The sequence below is a fragment of the Crotalus tigris genome, unplaced genomic scaffold, assembly GCF_016545835.1.
Source record: "Crotalus tigris isolate CLP2741 ecotype Arizona unplaced genomic scaffold, ASM1654583v1 scf7180000017592.2434428, whole genome shotgun sequence".
Taxonomy (NCBI): Eukaryota; Metazoa; Chordata; class Lepidosauria; order Squamata; family Viperidae; genus Crotalus; species Crotalus tigris.
The window spans coordinates 1,904,065-1,921,280 of NW_024096498.1; the positions used below are offsets into that span (position 1 = coordinate 1,904,065).

General features: G+C 33.1%; 1 protein-coding gene across 9 annotated transcripts in view; it reads left to right on the plus strand.

The window, feature by feature from the left end:
* The window catches only part of MAST4 (microtubule associated serine/threonine kinase family member 4), a 207,803-nt gene that overhangs the window by 158,810 nt on the left and 31,777 nt on the right, over window positions 1-17,216 (plus strand). For all 9 annotated transcript variants that reach the window (XM_039365211.1, XM_039365220.1, XM_039365227.1 and 6 more), the window contains 8 exons: window positions 518-596; window positions 2,290-2,447; window positions 5,003-5,078; window positions 5,549-5,758; window positions 8,766-8,867; window positions 11,225-11,357; window positions 15,505-15,566; window positions 16,498-16,583. In XM_039365211.1, the coding sequence (XP_039221145.1) occupies window positions 518-596; window positions 2,290-2,447; window positions 5,003-5,078; window positions 5,549-5,758; window positions 8,766-8,867; window positions 11,225-11,357; window positions 15,505-15,566; window positions 16,498-16,583 (906 nt within the window). The remainder of the gene's footprint in view (window positions 1-517; window positions 597-2,289; window positions 2,448-5,002; window positions 5,079-5,548; window positions 5,759-8,765; window positions 8,868-11,224; window positions 11,358-15,504; window positions 15,567-16,497; window positions 16,584-17,216) is intronic.

A 17,216-nucleotide genomic window follows, 5' to 3' on the forward strand; every position in this document is an offset into this window, starting at 1 on the left:
AGAACAGTATTCCTTGGTGGTAGTGAAATTTAAAGCATAGGCAACAACTATGTATGTGTTAGATAAATATTTACGCTGTGACTGGGAATGAAACTAGGTTGGTAGTTCTATGTCTCAAATTTCATTACATGTATTAAAGATTAAAAAATGTTCCATACAATCAATATTTTGCCAAAAATAGAATGATCTCTCTTTCATTTTGCAAATAAAACAATTACCATTCTGGATTCACTTTAGCTGTCAATCTACATGTTTTATATTTAGTACGTAGATTGTGATGGTTATCCTCTGTTTTCTCTATTCTATTCTAGTCAGCATTTTGAATTGGCTAATTAGAATGATGAAATCTTCCATTTGTTTCCAAACATTTTTTAATGCTTTAAAAAAATGCCTTGAATAAGGCCTGCTTATATTGCTGTATTTTCCCTTTTGTCATATTATTCCATTAACTCCATTTGAATATTTGGCATAGTAAAATTGCAGTTGTATTTTGTGACTAAACTCAAATACACTTTAGGACTGATGGACGGCGTTGGTCACTGGCATCTCTCCCTTCTTCTGGATATGGTACAAATACTCCCAGTTCAACAGTTTCAGTAAGTGATTTTATATTGGCTTCTTTCTGTAATATGTTTTCAGATTCAGCTCTTTTAGAAAATGGTGAAGTTTGGGGTAGTATTGACAAGTAAAGAATAAAGTCTGTAAGTTTAGACTTAATAACCTGTTGAGAAGTTTGGTTGTAAGTCTGGAGACAGATTGTGTCATATTTTCTACTCAATAGGTAGAAACTGACTGATGATGCTAGAACATCCAGTAACCGGGCATGTAAATTTCTATATTAGAATAACAGAAATGTGCAGCACATTCCAAGGTCCAACCATGTTTACCCAACATTTTGAATAAGATCAAAATAGCAGCTATTTTCAAGGTCAAAGCAGGGCATTTTGCTTTCCAAACAATTTGAACTTAAAATATTTTGCACATTTTTACCACTTATTTCTGTGACCGCCGCAAAACTAGACAGTATCTTTATTCTTTTATTTTCTTTTATAAGAATTCTAGCAAACATTATTAAATAAAATGTAATTTGTCTGATTTAAATTAAATACTTATCATGACTTCAGTACTGAGTAGCTTAGTCACCTTTAACTGCTTCTTTTCTTTCGATCCATTAGAAAGGAAGTGCTGAAGAAGTCTGTGGTTTCTATGTTGACAGTGTAGGTTAGCGGCTATCCTCAACAAATCTATCCAAAAAAGTTTATAACTGAACAATGTGAATCTGAAAACTTGTAATAAATAAATATATGTCATGATATAGGAAGGAGTATTTATTCTTATATAGTCACAGTCTGGCTATGATAGTGAGAATTTCAATCACCTTAAATAGAATTTTTGAACACGTTGGGACGTGTTCAATGAGACAGAGATTTAAGTGACCTAAATATACAGTTGATAGATTAGTCCATCCAAGTAAAGTACTTTGAATAATTTACTCTAAAAAGAAGGTAAATGATGAGAATTGAATGACATTTTCTCTAATCTTTTATTATTATCTACCCAAGACTTAATGCTGCATTAACCATTATGTAATCATTTTTACATTGACAAATTTGAATTACTTCCCCTGAAATAAACTCATGTTTTAATAAAGTGCCATATTCATTGGAAAATATGCTTGGTTTCTAAATGTTATGGAATACTATCTTAATTATTCAAATTTGTTAATATTTATTTGTAGGATGAATGGTATTCAAAACAAACAGAAGCAATTATGATTAATTACATTTCATTGTTAGATGATTTTGTCAAATCCTGCTATTTTAAAACTTTTAGAAAAATCTTATAATGAAGTGCTTTGGTAAGACATTTCCAGAGAGATTTTGCATTATGTGGCATTGAAGAGATTGTTCTGCACTAAATACTCATCAATTGGAAACGGAGCAAAGTTTATTTGACTAGAATATGTATGAGATAGTAAACATATAATTAAGAGAAAATCTGTTTTTCATTAACAGCTTTTTTCACAGTTGATTTTTTAATGTTATTTTTAAACAAAATTATAAATATGAGAACTTTTTCAGGAAGCAAACGTTCTAATTTGTGAATTTGAATTCCAAGTGCTTTGATTTAGCACGTTACTGTTGTTATAGTAAATTGTATTAGAAATGCAGTATTGTACATTTATATGTAAAAAGAAACTTGTTTGTATACTGTGATATTACTGTTGATAATAGAATAGATTTTTATTTTGAATATTGGTACAAATTAATATTTATATTTTTATTGTAGTCATCCTGTTCTTCCCAAGAGAAGTTACACCAGTTACCCTATCAGCCAACGCCAGATGAACTTCATTTTTTATCTAAACATTTCTGTGCTACTGAAAGTATTGCTAGTGATAATAGATGTAGGACCACTCAAATGAGGCCACGATCCAGAAGCCTCAGGTAGGTTTACTTTTTGTTAGAAGTATGACATGTATCTTGATATAGAAACTTGTGAAAAATGATCCAAATATACACACACAAACAATATTATTATGCTTATGAGATGCCAAAAAAATTTAATCTGTCATGTTATATATTGTTGTTTTAAAAGGATAATAGATTCCAAAATGTACTTTCCAATGTATAATTCCTCAGTATCTGTATGAAGTCTAGATTTTTACTGTTAAGATCATAATTTTTATTCTGGTGAATTTCTAGTTTAATATTCTTTAGAAACATGATTTTCAATGGACATTGGAAAAATGATTAAATATATCTTTATCTTAAAAATACATGAAAAATACATTAAATGACAATGTAAATTATTTGAAATGTCCAAATTTAAAGAAAAACATACGTAAATATATTTTGTTAGTAAAACATACGAGTACTGTATACATTTTAATAAAACACTATATTCATGATTAGTGGAATACAGTGTATGGAATAGAGGTTTTGCAGGCAAAAGCTATTCTTCTCATGTTCGTGGTTCACTACTTTGATTTTATTGAAGAGGAGCACAATATAATTGAACAGGACTGTAATTTGTGTGTCAGTATAACCAAGTCAATCTAATGCAAGCATGCAGTGAACCCTGATCTGATTTTTCTGGTATCATCTATTACTTTAATCAGAATTTAATGGAAATATATAGATTTTGGATGAATGGGAAAAAGAAATATTGTTTGACAAGACAGGGCTATATTGACACCGGTGAGCTGATGTTTCATAATCAGGTCTTGCCATAATAATATTCTGTTTGATGGAAAGGAATTTTAATCTAAGTGAGAAAAGTTAAACATTGATGGTCTCATTTTTGCAATGGATACTTTGTTTTGATGGATTTATAAGTTGCTCATTAAGTACTTTGATTAACATTTTAAATTTGGAATAAATAAAAGTCCACCTCCTACTATTAATTTTGTGATTGTGATTGTGTACGTGTTTGTGTATACATGCCAATATTTTCTTTAACTAGAATAATTTTCCTGATAAAAATACAGTATACCTACAAAATTCTTAGTCTTGGCCTCCAGGCATGCCAAATTGTGGAGAAATAAAAAAAAAGTAATCAATTTCATGATATATATTTATTTTATTTATTTATTTTTCATATTTCTGAACTGTCCATCTCCTATTTGTTGAACTCATAAAAATACAGTACATTATTTTATCAAATATTTAATGGTAATAATTACAAAAAAATCCACTTAGAAACATATTTGACTGTTACTTTAATCATACTTGAAATAAGAGTCACTTTGTTGAGATGAGCAGCTATAGAAATTGAATAAATAAAATAAACCCAAAGGCAATAAATAATATTGTAGCATTTTAAGATCAGAAATAATACTAGCCTTTAAGGCAGTAAGTCTCAACTTTGGCAACTTTAAGATGGGTGGATCTTGCTGGCTAAGGAATTTTGGGAACTGAAGTCCATCTATTTTAAAGGGTCACAAGAAACTTCATCTTGTATATGAAAAGGTAACTCACCTTGATTAAAAGTTTTTCTCTTAAAATGTTACCCTGAACATGGCATAAGATAAATCAGAAGTCTTGTTAAGAATTTTGCTGCAGCCTTTCTCCTTGCTTGTTTAGTACAATATTTATTAGCTATGATCTGTAAGATAAGAAACAACATATCAGACCTGGCTTCAGACTCTGTCTTACTAACTCCTAAATTAATAATTGTTTAATATATTTATCAATATATAAATATTACAAACACGGTTATTGATAATATGCGTATTGAATAGTTCATGAAATAATGGCTTAATAATAGTCTAAATTTTTTCCACTGTATTGAAATACTGTTAGAAAGATGATGATGATGATGATGATGATGATGATGATGATGATAATAATAATAATAATAACAAAGTTGGAAGGGACCTTGGAGGTCATCAAGTCCAACCCCCTGCTCAGGCAGGAAACCCTATACCATTTCAGCAAATGGCTGTCCAGTCTCTTCTTAAAAACTTCCAGTGTTGGAGCATTCACCGCTTCTGGAGGCAGGTTGTTCCACGGGTTAATTGTTCTAACTGTCAGGAAGTTTCTCCTTAGCTCTAGGTTGCTTCTCTCCTTGATTAGTTTCCATCCGTTGCTTCTTGTCTTGCCAGAAGATATCTGTTTTATCTAATGTGTAGACAGTTTGGCACCATTAAAATTAAAATTTAATTTAGAAAATTAAAACACGTTAACAGGTTTCAGAGAACTGTAAAATTTGCAGGAGAAAGGTAGGGAAAAGTACATTAAAAAAAGATCATGCTGTAAGTTAACTGAATGTGTGAGGTAGGCACAAAGCGCTAATAGAATATAGGCAAAAATTGGCAGTCAAATAGAAACCAAGTAAAATAAAATATGGTTGGATGACTGGGACAGTAAACAGAACCTGGTCTCACTATTTGGGGAGATTGTGATTTTTAATAAACTGACTGGCTGTCAGTGGAAAAGATGTACTATAAATTTTAAGTTAATTTAGAATGAGATTCAAAGGTTAATTTCTTTGCTTTCAGTCCTGGACGTCCTCCTGCCTGCTGCGATCATGAAATTATTATGATGAACCATGTGTACAAAGAAAGGTTTCCTAAGGTAATAAAGAATATAAATTATATCTTGTATTAAATTTCACAAGAAAACCATATGGAAAAAGAGGGTTTTCTATTGTACTTAATATATCAGATTAAAATAACCCCAAATAGCTTTGTTCTTTTAAATTTCAGAAAACTTAAAGCAGTAACTTTTGACATTTATTTTAGTATTAAATTGTAAAAATGTCCTAATTAACATAGCAGGAAAATGTCTCTTTAATCAGTAAGTCCATATATAGTGTACATATGTACAGTTCCTAATTTGTGGCTTTATATTTTAAATATGGTTTTAAAATTTTTGTATACCTTTCTAGCTTTATTACTAATATCTGATTAAGTTCAAAATGTTGTTTATAATTTAAAAGTAAACTTCTTGGAATCAGTTTTTGCATATGCTTTTGTGCAAATTTTGATTTAGAAGCTTAAGTTCATTAATACCTTGATTAAGTCTATAAAACATATATTATACAGGCTACTGCTCAGATGGAAGAAAGGCTTCAGGATATTATCACCAACCATTCTCCTGAGAACATCCTTCCCTTGGCAGATGGAGTGCTCAGCTTCACCCACCATCAGATCATTGAACTGGGTCGTGATTGCTTGGATAAATCTCATCAGGGTCTTATTACCTCACGATATTTCTTTGAATTACAGCATAAATTGGATAAGCTCCTACAAGAAGTATGATCAATTAAAGTTTCATTAACGCTAAGCACATTTTGTTTATTTATTTGTGCCTTCAAGTCACTGCTTACTCCTGATGGCTGTCTGGAATAGTGTGAGAATAGCTATTTTCTCAGCAAGTTTTCTTCAGAAATGGTTTTCCGTTGCTTCTTCCTAGGGCTGAAAGAGAGTGACTGGCCCAGGGTCACCCAACTGGCTTATATGGTTAAGGCCAGACGAGAACTCTGTCTCCTGATTTCTAGACAGATGCCTTAACCACTACACCAAACAGGTTCTCGATTTAAAAATAGAGGGTTTTTAAAAAATATTTACGGCCTTCTACAGTTTTATAAAATAATGTTTAAATATATACAGCTGTTTAAAATATTCAGTTTAATGACCTTAGCAGCTGCTATAGGGATCTTCAAGTTTGGAAATAATTGGTTTATAAAGCAGCTGAACCTATATAATATACATATTCATTCTGTGCTTCAGCTTAAATGGACTTTTCTATGTAAAAATCAAGTATTTTTTGTTTAACTGAATTAATTATATTATTAAAAGTGTAACAGAAATACAAGAAAGAGACTATGTTATGGTTGCTAACTTTCCAAAATTACATACAAACTATTTAATTTTCCTTCAAATTAGATGAAAGCAGGAAATGGTTAAGAATAATTTTGAAATAATGGTAAAAACACCTTATATTTCAATGTACTTTATGGGATTTCTAAAATTCTGATAGAATTCTGATTCTGAAAGTATAAGACACATTTGAAACTATCATAAAAAACAACCCCGATCTTTAATTAAAGAAGAAAGATTTCTTTGATAGAACATATATATGATAGTTACTATTTCTAATCCATTTAGTGTATTACAAAAACAGTAAGTTTGCTCCTTAATTCCTTAGTATGGACATTTGGGGCAGTAGATATTGATTGCACTACAGTTTTTCAAGACCTTTCTTTGTAATGGAATCATTGTCAATTACTCTGCTAGTTAATATTCTTTAGATGTTTAAAATTTATGAGTAAAATGCATGGAGATTTTGGAAGTACTTTGGAAGTACTTTGCATGTCAGTGTAGTTGACCAATAGGGATAATTGTTTCTATATTTTATAGATAAATAAGTCTATGTTACCCATTCCAATACAATGTAAACAAGTATTTCTGAAAAAAGATGGTTTCATGTGGTAAATCAGTAAGGAGAAAGAGGTATTTAAATAATGCTGCAGTTTTTAACCTAATGCTTTAATTCAGTGAAATGATTTTGATATTCTTAATTTATGGACAAGGTTACTATTGATTTCAAAGCACATTTATAAACAGTATCTTTAGAATCAAATGGCACTTTTATGGATTACATTTATGTATCCTCTATTTCCTGTCTGATTTACTGTGTCTCTCAACCATGTAGTCTTGCAGGAAAGCCTGCTGTTTTTGGAACTAGACTGTGGGAATACAGTTTAGTATTTTGGTGATGCAGTTCAGTCAGTCTGCAGCTGTGACATTCAGTAGATGGCTGTGTCCCCTGCTGCTTGGCACATTATGATTGCAATGAATGGCCTATGGAAGCCACAAGGCATCTGAACAGTTGTGTTTAGCTGACATTTCAGTAGTTCTGAGGTCAAGGTTAACTGAGTTTTATTGTTGGCATTTTTTTCACTTCACAAAAGCATTGATTATAGTTTCTCCTAGTGTTTCATTTAAGCCTTTGATACCGATAGTAATATATTAAGTATGTAGCATTTAGTAGACCATTATCTCTGAAATTTTGACAGTTAAAATGATTTACCCATTTCTCCTATTATTTTAATTAATGCTTGAAAAAGCTGAATTAAAAACTAATTAAATTATTCAAAATCTGTTATTTTTATCTTAATTATAAATATTTATAAACTTTTTATGCATGAACAGTACAAATGTTTTAAAACCAAATGTCTAGGAGTGACTTGTGATGTGTTTAATTCAACTCCACATAAAAATAATTATCCATCATTGTAGATTGTAAGTAGTATATTTTGAATTTTGTCTTGCATCTGCTTTGAAGTGAAGCAAATAAGTGTCTTCTTGAGATATGAATAAAGGCACGTAAGAATATTTCACCCAGGGAAAAACATGTGGTGGTGGTGGGGGGGTGCATTTATTAGACTTCTGGAAGTCTAGACTTACAACTCAGTTTTTGGATGCAAAATATTGCATTCCCCCCCTACTCACTTACATCAGGGGTCCCCAATCCCTGATCTGTGGACCGGTACTAGTTCATGGTATGTCAGAAATCAGTCTGCACAAACCAGTGAAACTGCATCTGTGAGATGTAAGCAATATGCAAACCTACACCCCCTATGGACCGTGGAAAAACCTCTCTCTAGGGGACCGATCCCTGGTGCCCAAAAGATAGGGACCTCTTACTTAGATCAGAGGTCCCCAACCTTTTGGGCACCAGAGACCAGTTATGTAGAGAGATTTTTTCCGTGGACCGGAGGGGGTGTGGTTTTGTGTGTTGCTTGGGATTTTGCTTGTTTGTGCGGCCTGGCTGCTGGCATGCTGCGGACCAGTACTGATCCATGGACTGAGGGTTGGGGACCCCTGACTTAGATCATTCATTTATTGTTTCTTCTCTAAATTTAAATGTGCTTTGAGAGCTACATCCAGACTTTCTGGGGTACATATTGTGGTAAAACTGCCCTAATTGATCAAATCAGTAGGCTCCTTTCACACTATGTCTGTTTCTATAATTTCTTTTCTAGCTTTCATTGTTAATTTGAACTTAGATGTTTGTCTCTCTAGGCAATAATTTCCTATACTATAGATATCAAACAAATGATAAATGGTAAATATCAATTAATAATTTATGCTAAATGGTAATAATTCACACACAAATATATCAGATTTCTTGAATGTTCAAGATTGTTGATATGATTATGTTGAAATAATATATAGTTTATATATTCATTATATTTAATAATGTTTCTTTGTGTCCATGTTTAATATGATGACTATTTTAATGCCTCTTTAACAGGCTCAAGAACGATCAGAAAGTGGAGAATTAGCATTTATTAAACAGCTTGTCCGAAAAATACTTATTGTAATTGCACGGCCTGCTCGTTTACTTGAATGTTTGGTAAGATTATGTTTACTTTAAATAACTTTGATAGTCAGTAAAGCAAGGCATATAAATAATGTACAGGTATAGTATAGGGGGTACCTTGCTCAATAGTAGTAACTGTGAGAGGGATCTTGGAGTCCTAGTGGACAATTATTTAAATATGAGCCAGCAGTGTGCTGCAGCTGCCAAAAAAACCAACACAATGCTAGGCTGTATTAACAGAGGGATAGAATCAAGATCACGTGAAGTATTAATACCACTTTACAATGCCTTGGTAAGGTCATACTTGGAATACTGCATCCAGTTTTGGTCACCACGATGTAAAAAAGATGTTGAGATCCTAGAAAGAGTACAGAGAAGAGCAACAAAGATGATAAGGGGACTGGAGGCTAAAACATATAAGGAACGGTTGCTTGAATTGGGTATGTCTTGTTTAATGAAGAGAAGGACAAGGGGGGGCTGATAGCAGTGTTCCAATATCTCAGGGGCTGCCACAAAGAAGAGGGAGTCAAGCTATTCTCCAAAGCGCCTGAAGGCAGGACATGAAGCAACGGATGGAAACTAATCAAGGAGAGAAGCAACCTAGAACTAAGGAGAAACTTCCTGACAGTTAGAATAATTAACCAGTGGAACAACCTGCCTCCAGAAGCAGTGAATGCTCCAACACAGGAAGTTTTTAAGAAGAGACTAGACAGCCATTTGTCTAAAATGATATAGGGTTTCGTGCCTGAGCAGGGAGTTGGACTAGATGACCTCCAAGGTGCCTTCCAACTTTATTATTGTTGTTGTTGTTGTTGTTGTTATTATTATTATTAAAAACATAGATATTCATATATTGATTAAACCTAAATAGCATTAAATATATACCTGTCCAATAAAGTGAGCAACTTCCTGTATTAATAATGATGAGAGGATTTTCCATGGGTCTGGCTGAAAATAGGACAATTTCATTACATCTGATTTAATATATATCTAATACATGTTCAGATCAAATACTGGATTTCCAGGCTCTTTAGAGCAGTGGTTCTCAACTTGTGGGTCGGGACCCCATTTGGGGTCGAATGACCATTTCACGGAGGTCACCAAACCATGCTTTCCGCCATTTTTTTCCCTAGCTGTCCTACTCCCTCTTATTGGTGGCCACACCCACTTGGGGGTCACCACTACATGGGGAACTGTATTATGGGGTCACGGCATTAGAAAAGTTGAGAATCACTGCTTTAGAGTCTGCCAATTATCTGGTAATATCAGTGAGGAAGTGATGAATCTGCTAGCATTGTCCTGATACATTTGCTTAAAAACATGAATACCTTGAAGAAAAATTCGGCCTTTGATTAAGACCCAGATACTGCCAGAAGCAGGTAATAACTGGCTAATATTAAAGACACACCATATTACTTATTTCCTGCATCAGGATATAACTGTGTACGTATTTATGATAGCATCAAGGTCTAAATAGATCTATTACACATAAAATTTCAACTAAGAAATATGTTAAAAATTTAGTAAATTAAAAATGCACAGTAATTTTAGAGAATGAATACAGTATGCAATTTAACTTGAAGTTACCTATCTATTTTTTTTAAAAAAAAATGATTGGATTGAATAACTCTAAGGAACAAAGGAATGTAATCATCAGATGATCTGGGGAATGTTAAATTTCATACAATTCACTGTTCTTTAGATTTTGCAGGTAATTCTGTATGAGTAAATGGCCTTTATGGTCCATAAATATTTCATTACCCAACTAAGTAATATCATCCATGAGCATCTGCAAGAAAACAACCATGTTCGGAGAGCACCAAAGACCCCACAGTTACTGTATGCTGCATAAATACAGTATGCACAGGATAGATTCACTTACTAAGTTACTTTTCCATGCTGTCTGCAGCATGGTAGTCTCTGTATTCCTTTAAGCCAGGGGTAGTCAACCTCGGCTCTTTTATGACACTTGGACTTCAACTCCCAGAATTCCTGAGCCAGCTAAGCTGGCTCAGGAATTCTCAGAATTGAAGTCCACGAGTCATAAAAGAGCCGAGGTTGACTACCCCTGCTTTAAGCTATTCTAGTCTTCCTTTCAGTTTTATCGATTTTTAGAAGTTCTTTTTAAAATATATTGAGGAATTTTTTTTGTGAGAAGACGTTAAGTGTAATTCCAAATTCTCCTCACTCTCCACTGCAAAACATATGTCTATATAGCAGTGATCTTGTTTGTAACATGGAATTGCTGCACATAAAGTTGTTTTTATAAAGAATTAATAAAAAATAATAGCAACCATAAAACAGAAATGGTTCTTTTCCTGCAGGAAGAAGTTAATGTATACTGGGATAAGGGTGAAATCTCCAATTCATGTTTTCTTCTTTTTCATTAGGAGTTTGACCCTGAAGAATTTTACTATCTTTTGGAAGCTGCAGAAGGCCATGCAAAAGAGGGGCAAGGCATTAAAACCGACATTCCTAGGTATATCATAAGTCAACTGGGTTTGAATAAGGATCCTTTGGAAGGTATGATAATTTAATAATGTAATAATCACAATTGATTTATTGTATTTTACCCATTTTTTTGATATCACCATTTTTATTAATCTTGTATATTTCAATATATGTATCTAATACATCATGTGATTTTAGTACCAAACTCCTACAAAATAATGAAAGACCTTTCATAGACAAAACAAGCTAAAAGATTAAGCTCACTCTTTGTTCATCTTAGAAAATAATTGATGAGTTATAGCTTACTATCAGCTTTTGCAAAGAAGGCATATTGGGGTAAGATGTTTAACAATATTGTCAAATTAATGAAAATCTGATCAGATTGTAAGCCATGATACTGAAGCATGATGTAAATCCAATATTATAATACAACACATCAAAACATTAACAGAAATAATTGGGGCAATTTTTAATTATCTTCACATAAAAACCTGAAAGAATTTATTGGTCAATTAAGGAAGTGGAAGTACAAATTGAAAAACAAATAAAAACATCTGTCTCATAAAAATAAACTAGTTTCATAATAAAATTGAGTGTGGCACAAATGTACTTGACTCTGCACGTAATCTCTTAACTCAGAATCATGAATATTGTCAAATTGAATGTTTACATTTTGACTTAATGCTTTATATTATTTGCCATTATGGATATGGATATCCCTGACAATATAGTTTTATTTGTATGTTAGGTTAATTAGTATTAACAATAGTTTATTGAACAAGCAATAGTGGATTTATCGGTTTATAAATTATGCTAGGCAAAACAAATTGCATTATCCAGGTTCAACTATCATGCTTGAACCATAATATCTTTTTTTCTCTCTTCTTCCACCCTAAATGTTTAAAATCAATCACAGCTTCATGTTATTTTGAAATTAAAATCAATCACAGCTTCATGTTATTTTGAAATTAAAGAAGGCACAATTCATTTTGATTGTTTTTACAAATCCAAAATTTCAACCACAGTGTCTTTATTTGTGCATTCTTAAAATAAAATTGTTGTGTTAGTCTGAATGTGATGCAGCCTATTTATCCCACATCGTAGCATCACATTCTAATAACTTATCTAAATTAAATATGGTAGTCTACAGGTTTTAGAATAAACATTTGAATAAGTCCCAAATTAGTATACTGATTATTTCAGTTTCCATATTCAAGAAGGTATCATTGCTCAATTATTCTTACATGCTTTAGAACAGTGGTTCTCAACCTTTCTAATGCCATGACCCCATAAAACAGTTCCCCATGTTGTGGTGACCCCCAAGTGGGTGTGGCCACCAATAAGAGGGAGTAGGACAGCTAGGGAAAAGGGAAAAAAATGGCGGACTGCGTTGTTTGGCGACCCCCGTGAAATGGTCATTTGACCCCAAATGGGGTCCCGACCCACAGGTGGAGAACCACTGCTTTAGAATGAGCCAAACAAATATATCTATAGGTACATACAATTTCTCAGAGCAAAATGAAATTAGGTTTCACTGAATTATGTTCCTTAGTTATTATAAACTGGCTGTATGTATGTATGTATGTATGTATGTATGTATGTATGTATGTATGTATAATAATTGATACAACAATTAAAATAGTAAGAAGGGAGTATTCAACTTTTCTCTGGGATCAATATAAATTTTACTGCTTTATTTATTGTACAGTATTATGGGAATTTTATAGTAGCCAAAACTACAGCTGCTGATTTATGAAAGCACATTTTAAAAGACATTGATTTTCTTTTCAGTTTATAATACATTTCTTTGTTTCCAATGAAAATTTCTAGTAATTGGACTTAAAATTGGATCTTTTTTTTTTTTTTGTCTGTTGGGTATGGTTTCTTTTCAGATAAATGATGCATGCAGTTTTTGGAGATAATGCTAGATAAAACTATTTTGTATAAAAAGCAATAAATAGCAGATTCATCATTTATTGGAGTGTGATCAATGTATTTCAGAAATGCTCCCCAGGTTGAATTTTTTTCCCTGAGGCTTTTAGATTAAATCTTTACCTTTTTGAATTATGACTCTTTAGAAATGGTTTAAGTCAATAAAATAAAAAAGCAGATGTTTAATGGTATTTAGATGAGTTTAAAAAATGTCTTCAGGCGTTGCGAAATATTTCTTTAGCTTTCAGCTTCAAAAGCTGACTTGGTTTTATTCTATTACTACCTACTGTTTACAAATAATGTGTACTTCTCAGATAATGGTTATTTTTTATCAAAAGTAGGATACATAACTAAACCACTTTGATTTTCCATTTATGAATATAAATATGGGATTGACAAAACTGTCAAACTACATTACAATGGCTTGGTTTTTAGAAAATGAAAAACAAACCATAAGCTGTTTCTCAGCAGTTTTCTAATAAAATTTCACATTTATATATTGATAGTAAAGTTAATCTGAAGTTTTATGTTTTTGTTCTAAGTGTCGTTCATCTTAAATAAAAACATGCTGGAGGCATGTTTGACTTAAGTTGTGATTTATTATAAATTTGTAATGAAATTACATTTTGGATTATAAATATTATATTTGCTGGGATAAGATGTTTCTTTTTGTGCTTTCAGTTTCAAAGTCAAATAGTTCTTTGTCAGTGTTTGTAATTGTGTGTATAGGTAGAACTCTGTTAATGATGGTATCATTAACCAGAATCGCTAAACAATGTGGTCATAAGGCACATCAGATGACAGCATTGCTTAATGATGGCATGCTCCCACTGCCATTGTTCAGCAAGGATCACAGGTCATTAAGTGAGACCCAGGCAACTCATATACAGGCTAGTAGAGAATGAAGATATGGCAGGCACACACCGGGCCAGGGGTGGCTGATGCTCTGGTGGGGAAGGGTATGCGAGTTTCCTGCACAGTAGGACCATGACTAGCTGCTGCCAGGCAGTGAAGAGTGTGACTGATTTACTTGTGAGCGACTTGTGACATTCTCTGCCGGCTTCCCAATTGACTTTGCTTATGGAAAGCTGGCAGAGAAAATCACAAATGACAGTCATGTGATGGTGGGACACTGCAACTATTGTGTGATCTTTTTGCCAAGAACCTATGATCACAATTCCTTGATCATGGGGGTGCAGTGATGGTTGAACATCTTCTTTTTCCAGTGCCATTGTAACTTTTGACTGGCTGATGAACACACATTGAGGAATACCTCTATACACCACAAAATAAACTTATTTATTTTTTAAGTTTCTGCTTTTGTATTTATTTCTATGACTTAAATCTATAATGCAATAACAAAGTTTGGAACACCAGTATAATTTACATGGAGCTCTTCATATAAATTGTCTTTTTCTAGTCATGTGAATTATTGCATTACCTGAATAAATGTAAGTGCACCAACACAGAGGGAATTACTTTGTTTTCCCGAAAGTAAGATCTATTCAGAAAATAAGCCCTAGTTTGATTTTTATGCATGTGCCTAATACCCCCAAAATAAGCCCTAGTTAAGAGCCTATGCAGCTGGACACCCGCCCATTCTATCTGGTTGTTCGTGGTACTGCCACCACGAGGTGACACAAGGCAGGTGGGGGAGAGGGTGGAGCTGCCCCAGGCATCCTGCACCTGTTTACCTCAGGGTAAACAGCCAGACCTCCCATACCCCAATACCTGCCTCATCTCAAGGTGGTGGCACTGATAGCACTGTCCAGTAGGAACCCATGTGGCTGCTGCCAGACCACTTCTTCTGCAGCTGACTGCCGACGTTCTCATGAGTCATCCCCGGCCTCCGTTTCACTCTCAGAGGCCTTTAGGAAAAGGCCTCTGCACCTGCAGATGGAGCTCCAGGTTGATGCATGTGTTGTCCCTGGCCTCTGTTTTGCCAGCAGAGGCCTATAAATGATAGTGTTTTTTTGATTCTTAGTGACACAACAGTTCATTCAAAGCCTAATTTGTGTTTTATATTGGTGCATTTGAACATTATAGAACCAAACTTAACATTGATCTTAATTTAGTGGATCTTGATGTGAAAAGTTGATACCACTTAAGAATTTCCTGAGTGTTTATATCTCTTTGTAACACAGTTAAAAAAATTCTTTCCTTCTTACAGATCAGGATATAGTGTGTTACATAACATAAAATGTAACATAAAACAACTAAACATAAAACAAAACTAATAAAACTTACATAAGCTGTATTCTAAAAATTGTATTCTTTTTTCTGATAGAAATAGCACAGCTAACTAACTATGACAGTGGAGCAGCAGCAACTCCAGAAACGGATGAACCGGTCAGTGTAAATCTTTTAATCTCTTGTACTCTTACTATTAAATAAATAGTTTCTTCCTTGGCTGAATTCACTTATAATGCAAATTATTTTTTAAGTTATGGGAACAATCATAATGAACTAGCTTATCCTTAATGATAAGCAACATATGTCATTGCTAAGTGAAAAACAAGCTATATTTTAGTTTAATGTTATTTGGGAAATAGCTGTTTTTTTATATTCAGCTGTCATACAAAATAAATCAGACAAGAATATCAATCTGAATCTGGGTCTTTGTGTTCTTTAAATAACTGAAAAATTATCATTGTCCTATCCATACTGTCACATATTGCACAGTATAAACACAGACATAAAAACTCTAATGCTGTAAGACAAAAAATAAGTTTAGAGTAAACATTATGTATTGCTTCTTAATGATGATACTATATTTCTCATCTAACACTGATTATAATTGTTTTATTATGGTTAATCTTGATGGTGTCAAATGTTTTGTAAGTAATATCTAAAACATAGTATGCAAATAATTAAAACATAGTGGAAATATAATTGATAAAATAATGGCTAATATATTACTGGGTGTTACAGAAAAGACCATGTTTATTTGATGAATGGCACTATGTCTGAAGATTTGCTAAATATTGGTTTAGCAAATTGGTTAAAAGTACAGAGGACCTGTGATGGTCCTTTTGATCAGAATGGAAAAAGATGCTTCAGAATCTATGGGATTTTCATGTAGACCTGCCAATACTTAGAGAAGCTAAGGGTTATTTTTTTTTTTAATACCAAGATCATGCTTCTGATTTCAAGAAAAGGCACCATTTGACTTAAGGAGTAGCCAACAAGTGTTCATGCCATCTATTGAAGTTTATCTGAAACTCTGTACAACCCCATTGCTAGTGTCTTGTGTAATAATTTTCCTCTATTTATTTTGAAGAATTCTAATGCATCACTTAAACTTAAGAGGAAGCCTCGTGAAAATGATTTTGAAACAATTAAATTGATTAGCAATGGAGCATATGGGTGAGTAAAAATAAACAAAATTCTCTGAGATTTGTTTCACAGTTTTCTATAACTTGGTATATTTTTCTTAATGTGCACAAAAATTGTATTTCTTTTGGAGGAGTGCTAAAAATATTGCTGTGGGAAAATGTCAGAAGAAATGTACTGAAGCCTATATGAAGTTTAAAATGAAATGCGTTTGTCATTTCTTTCTCATGAAAATGGATGATTCCAGGGAGAGGGAAAGAGGGAATAGATGGCCACGGTGGCTTTATAGCATTCTTCAGTGATGCTGAAGAGAAAATCCCAAGTTGACAGAATGAAGTAATTGAGAGGTGAGCTAGTGGCTGTGTGAAGCACAAATAGTGTGGTGGCTGACATAGTCATAAATCTGAAGGGATACCCTACTTCATACTTCAGCTGTCATGGAGGTAGAGGAGAAATGAGAAAGAAGCTCGGTGGAATAGAGAATGGGAAAGAGAGGAATTTGCTGGTAGAGCTCAGAAGTCGGAGAGTAGGAATTGAGGCAAATGAGGAGAGATATTGTTTTAAGGGATTGGTTGAGAATGAAAATATTTCTGGAATAGGAACCGACAGCAAAAATTGATTGTGGTGCAAAGAAATATGTTTTATGTATCGATAAGTAAAAATAAG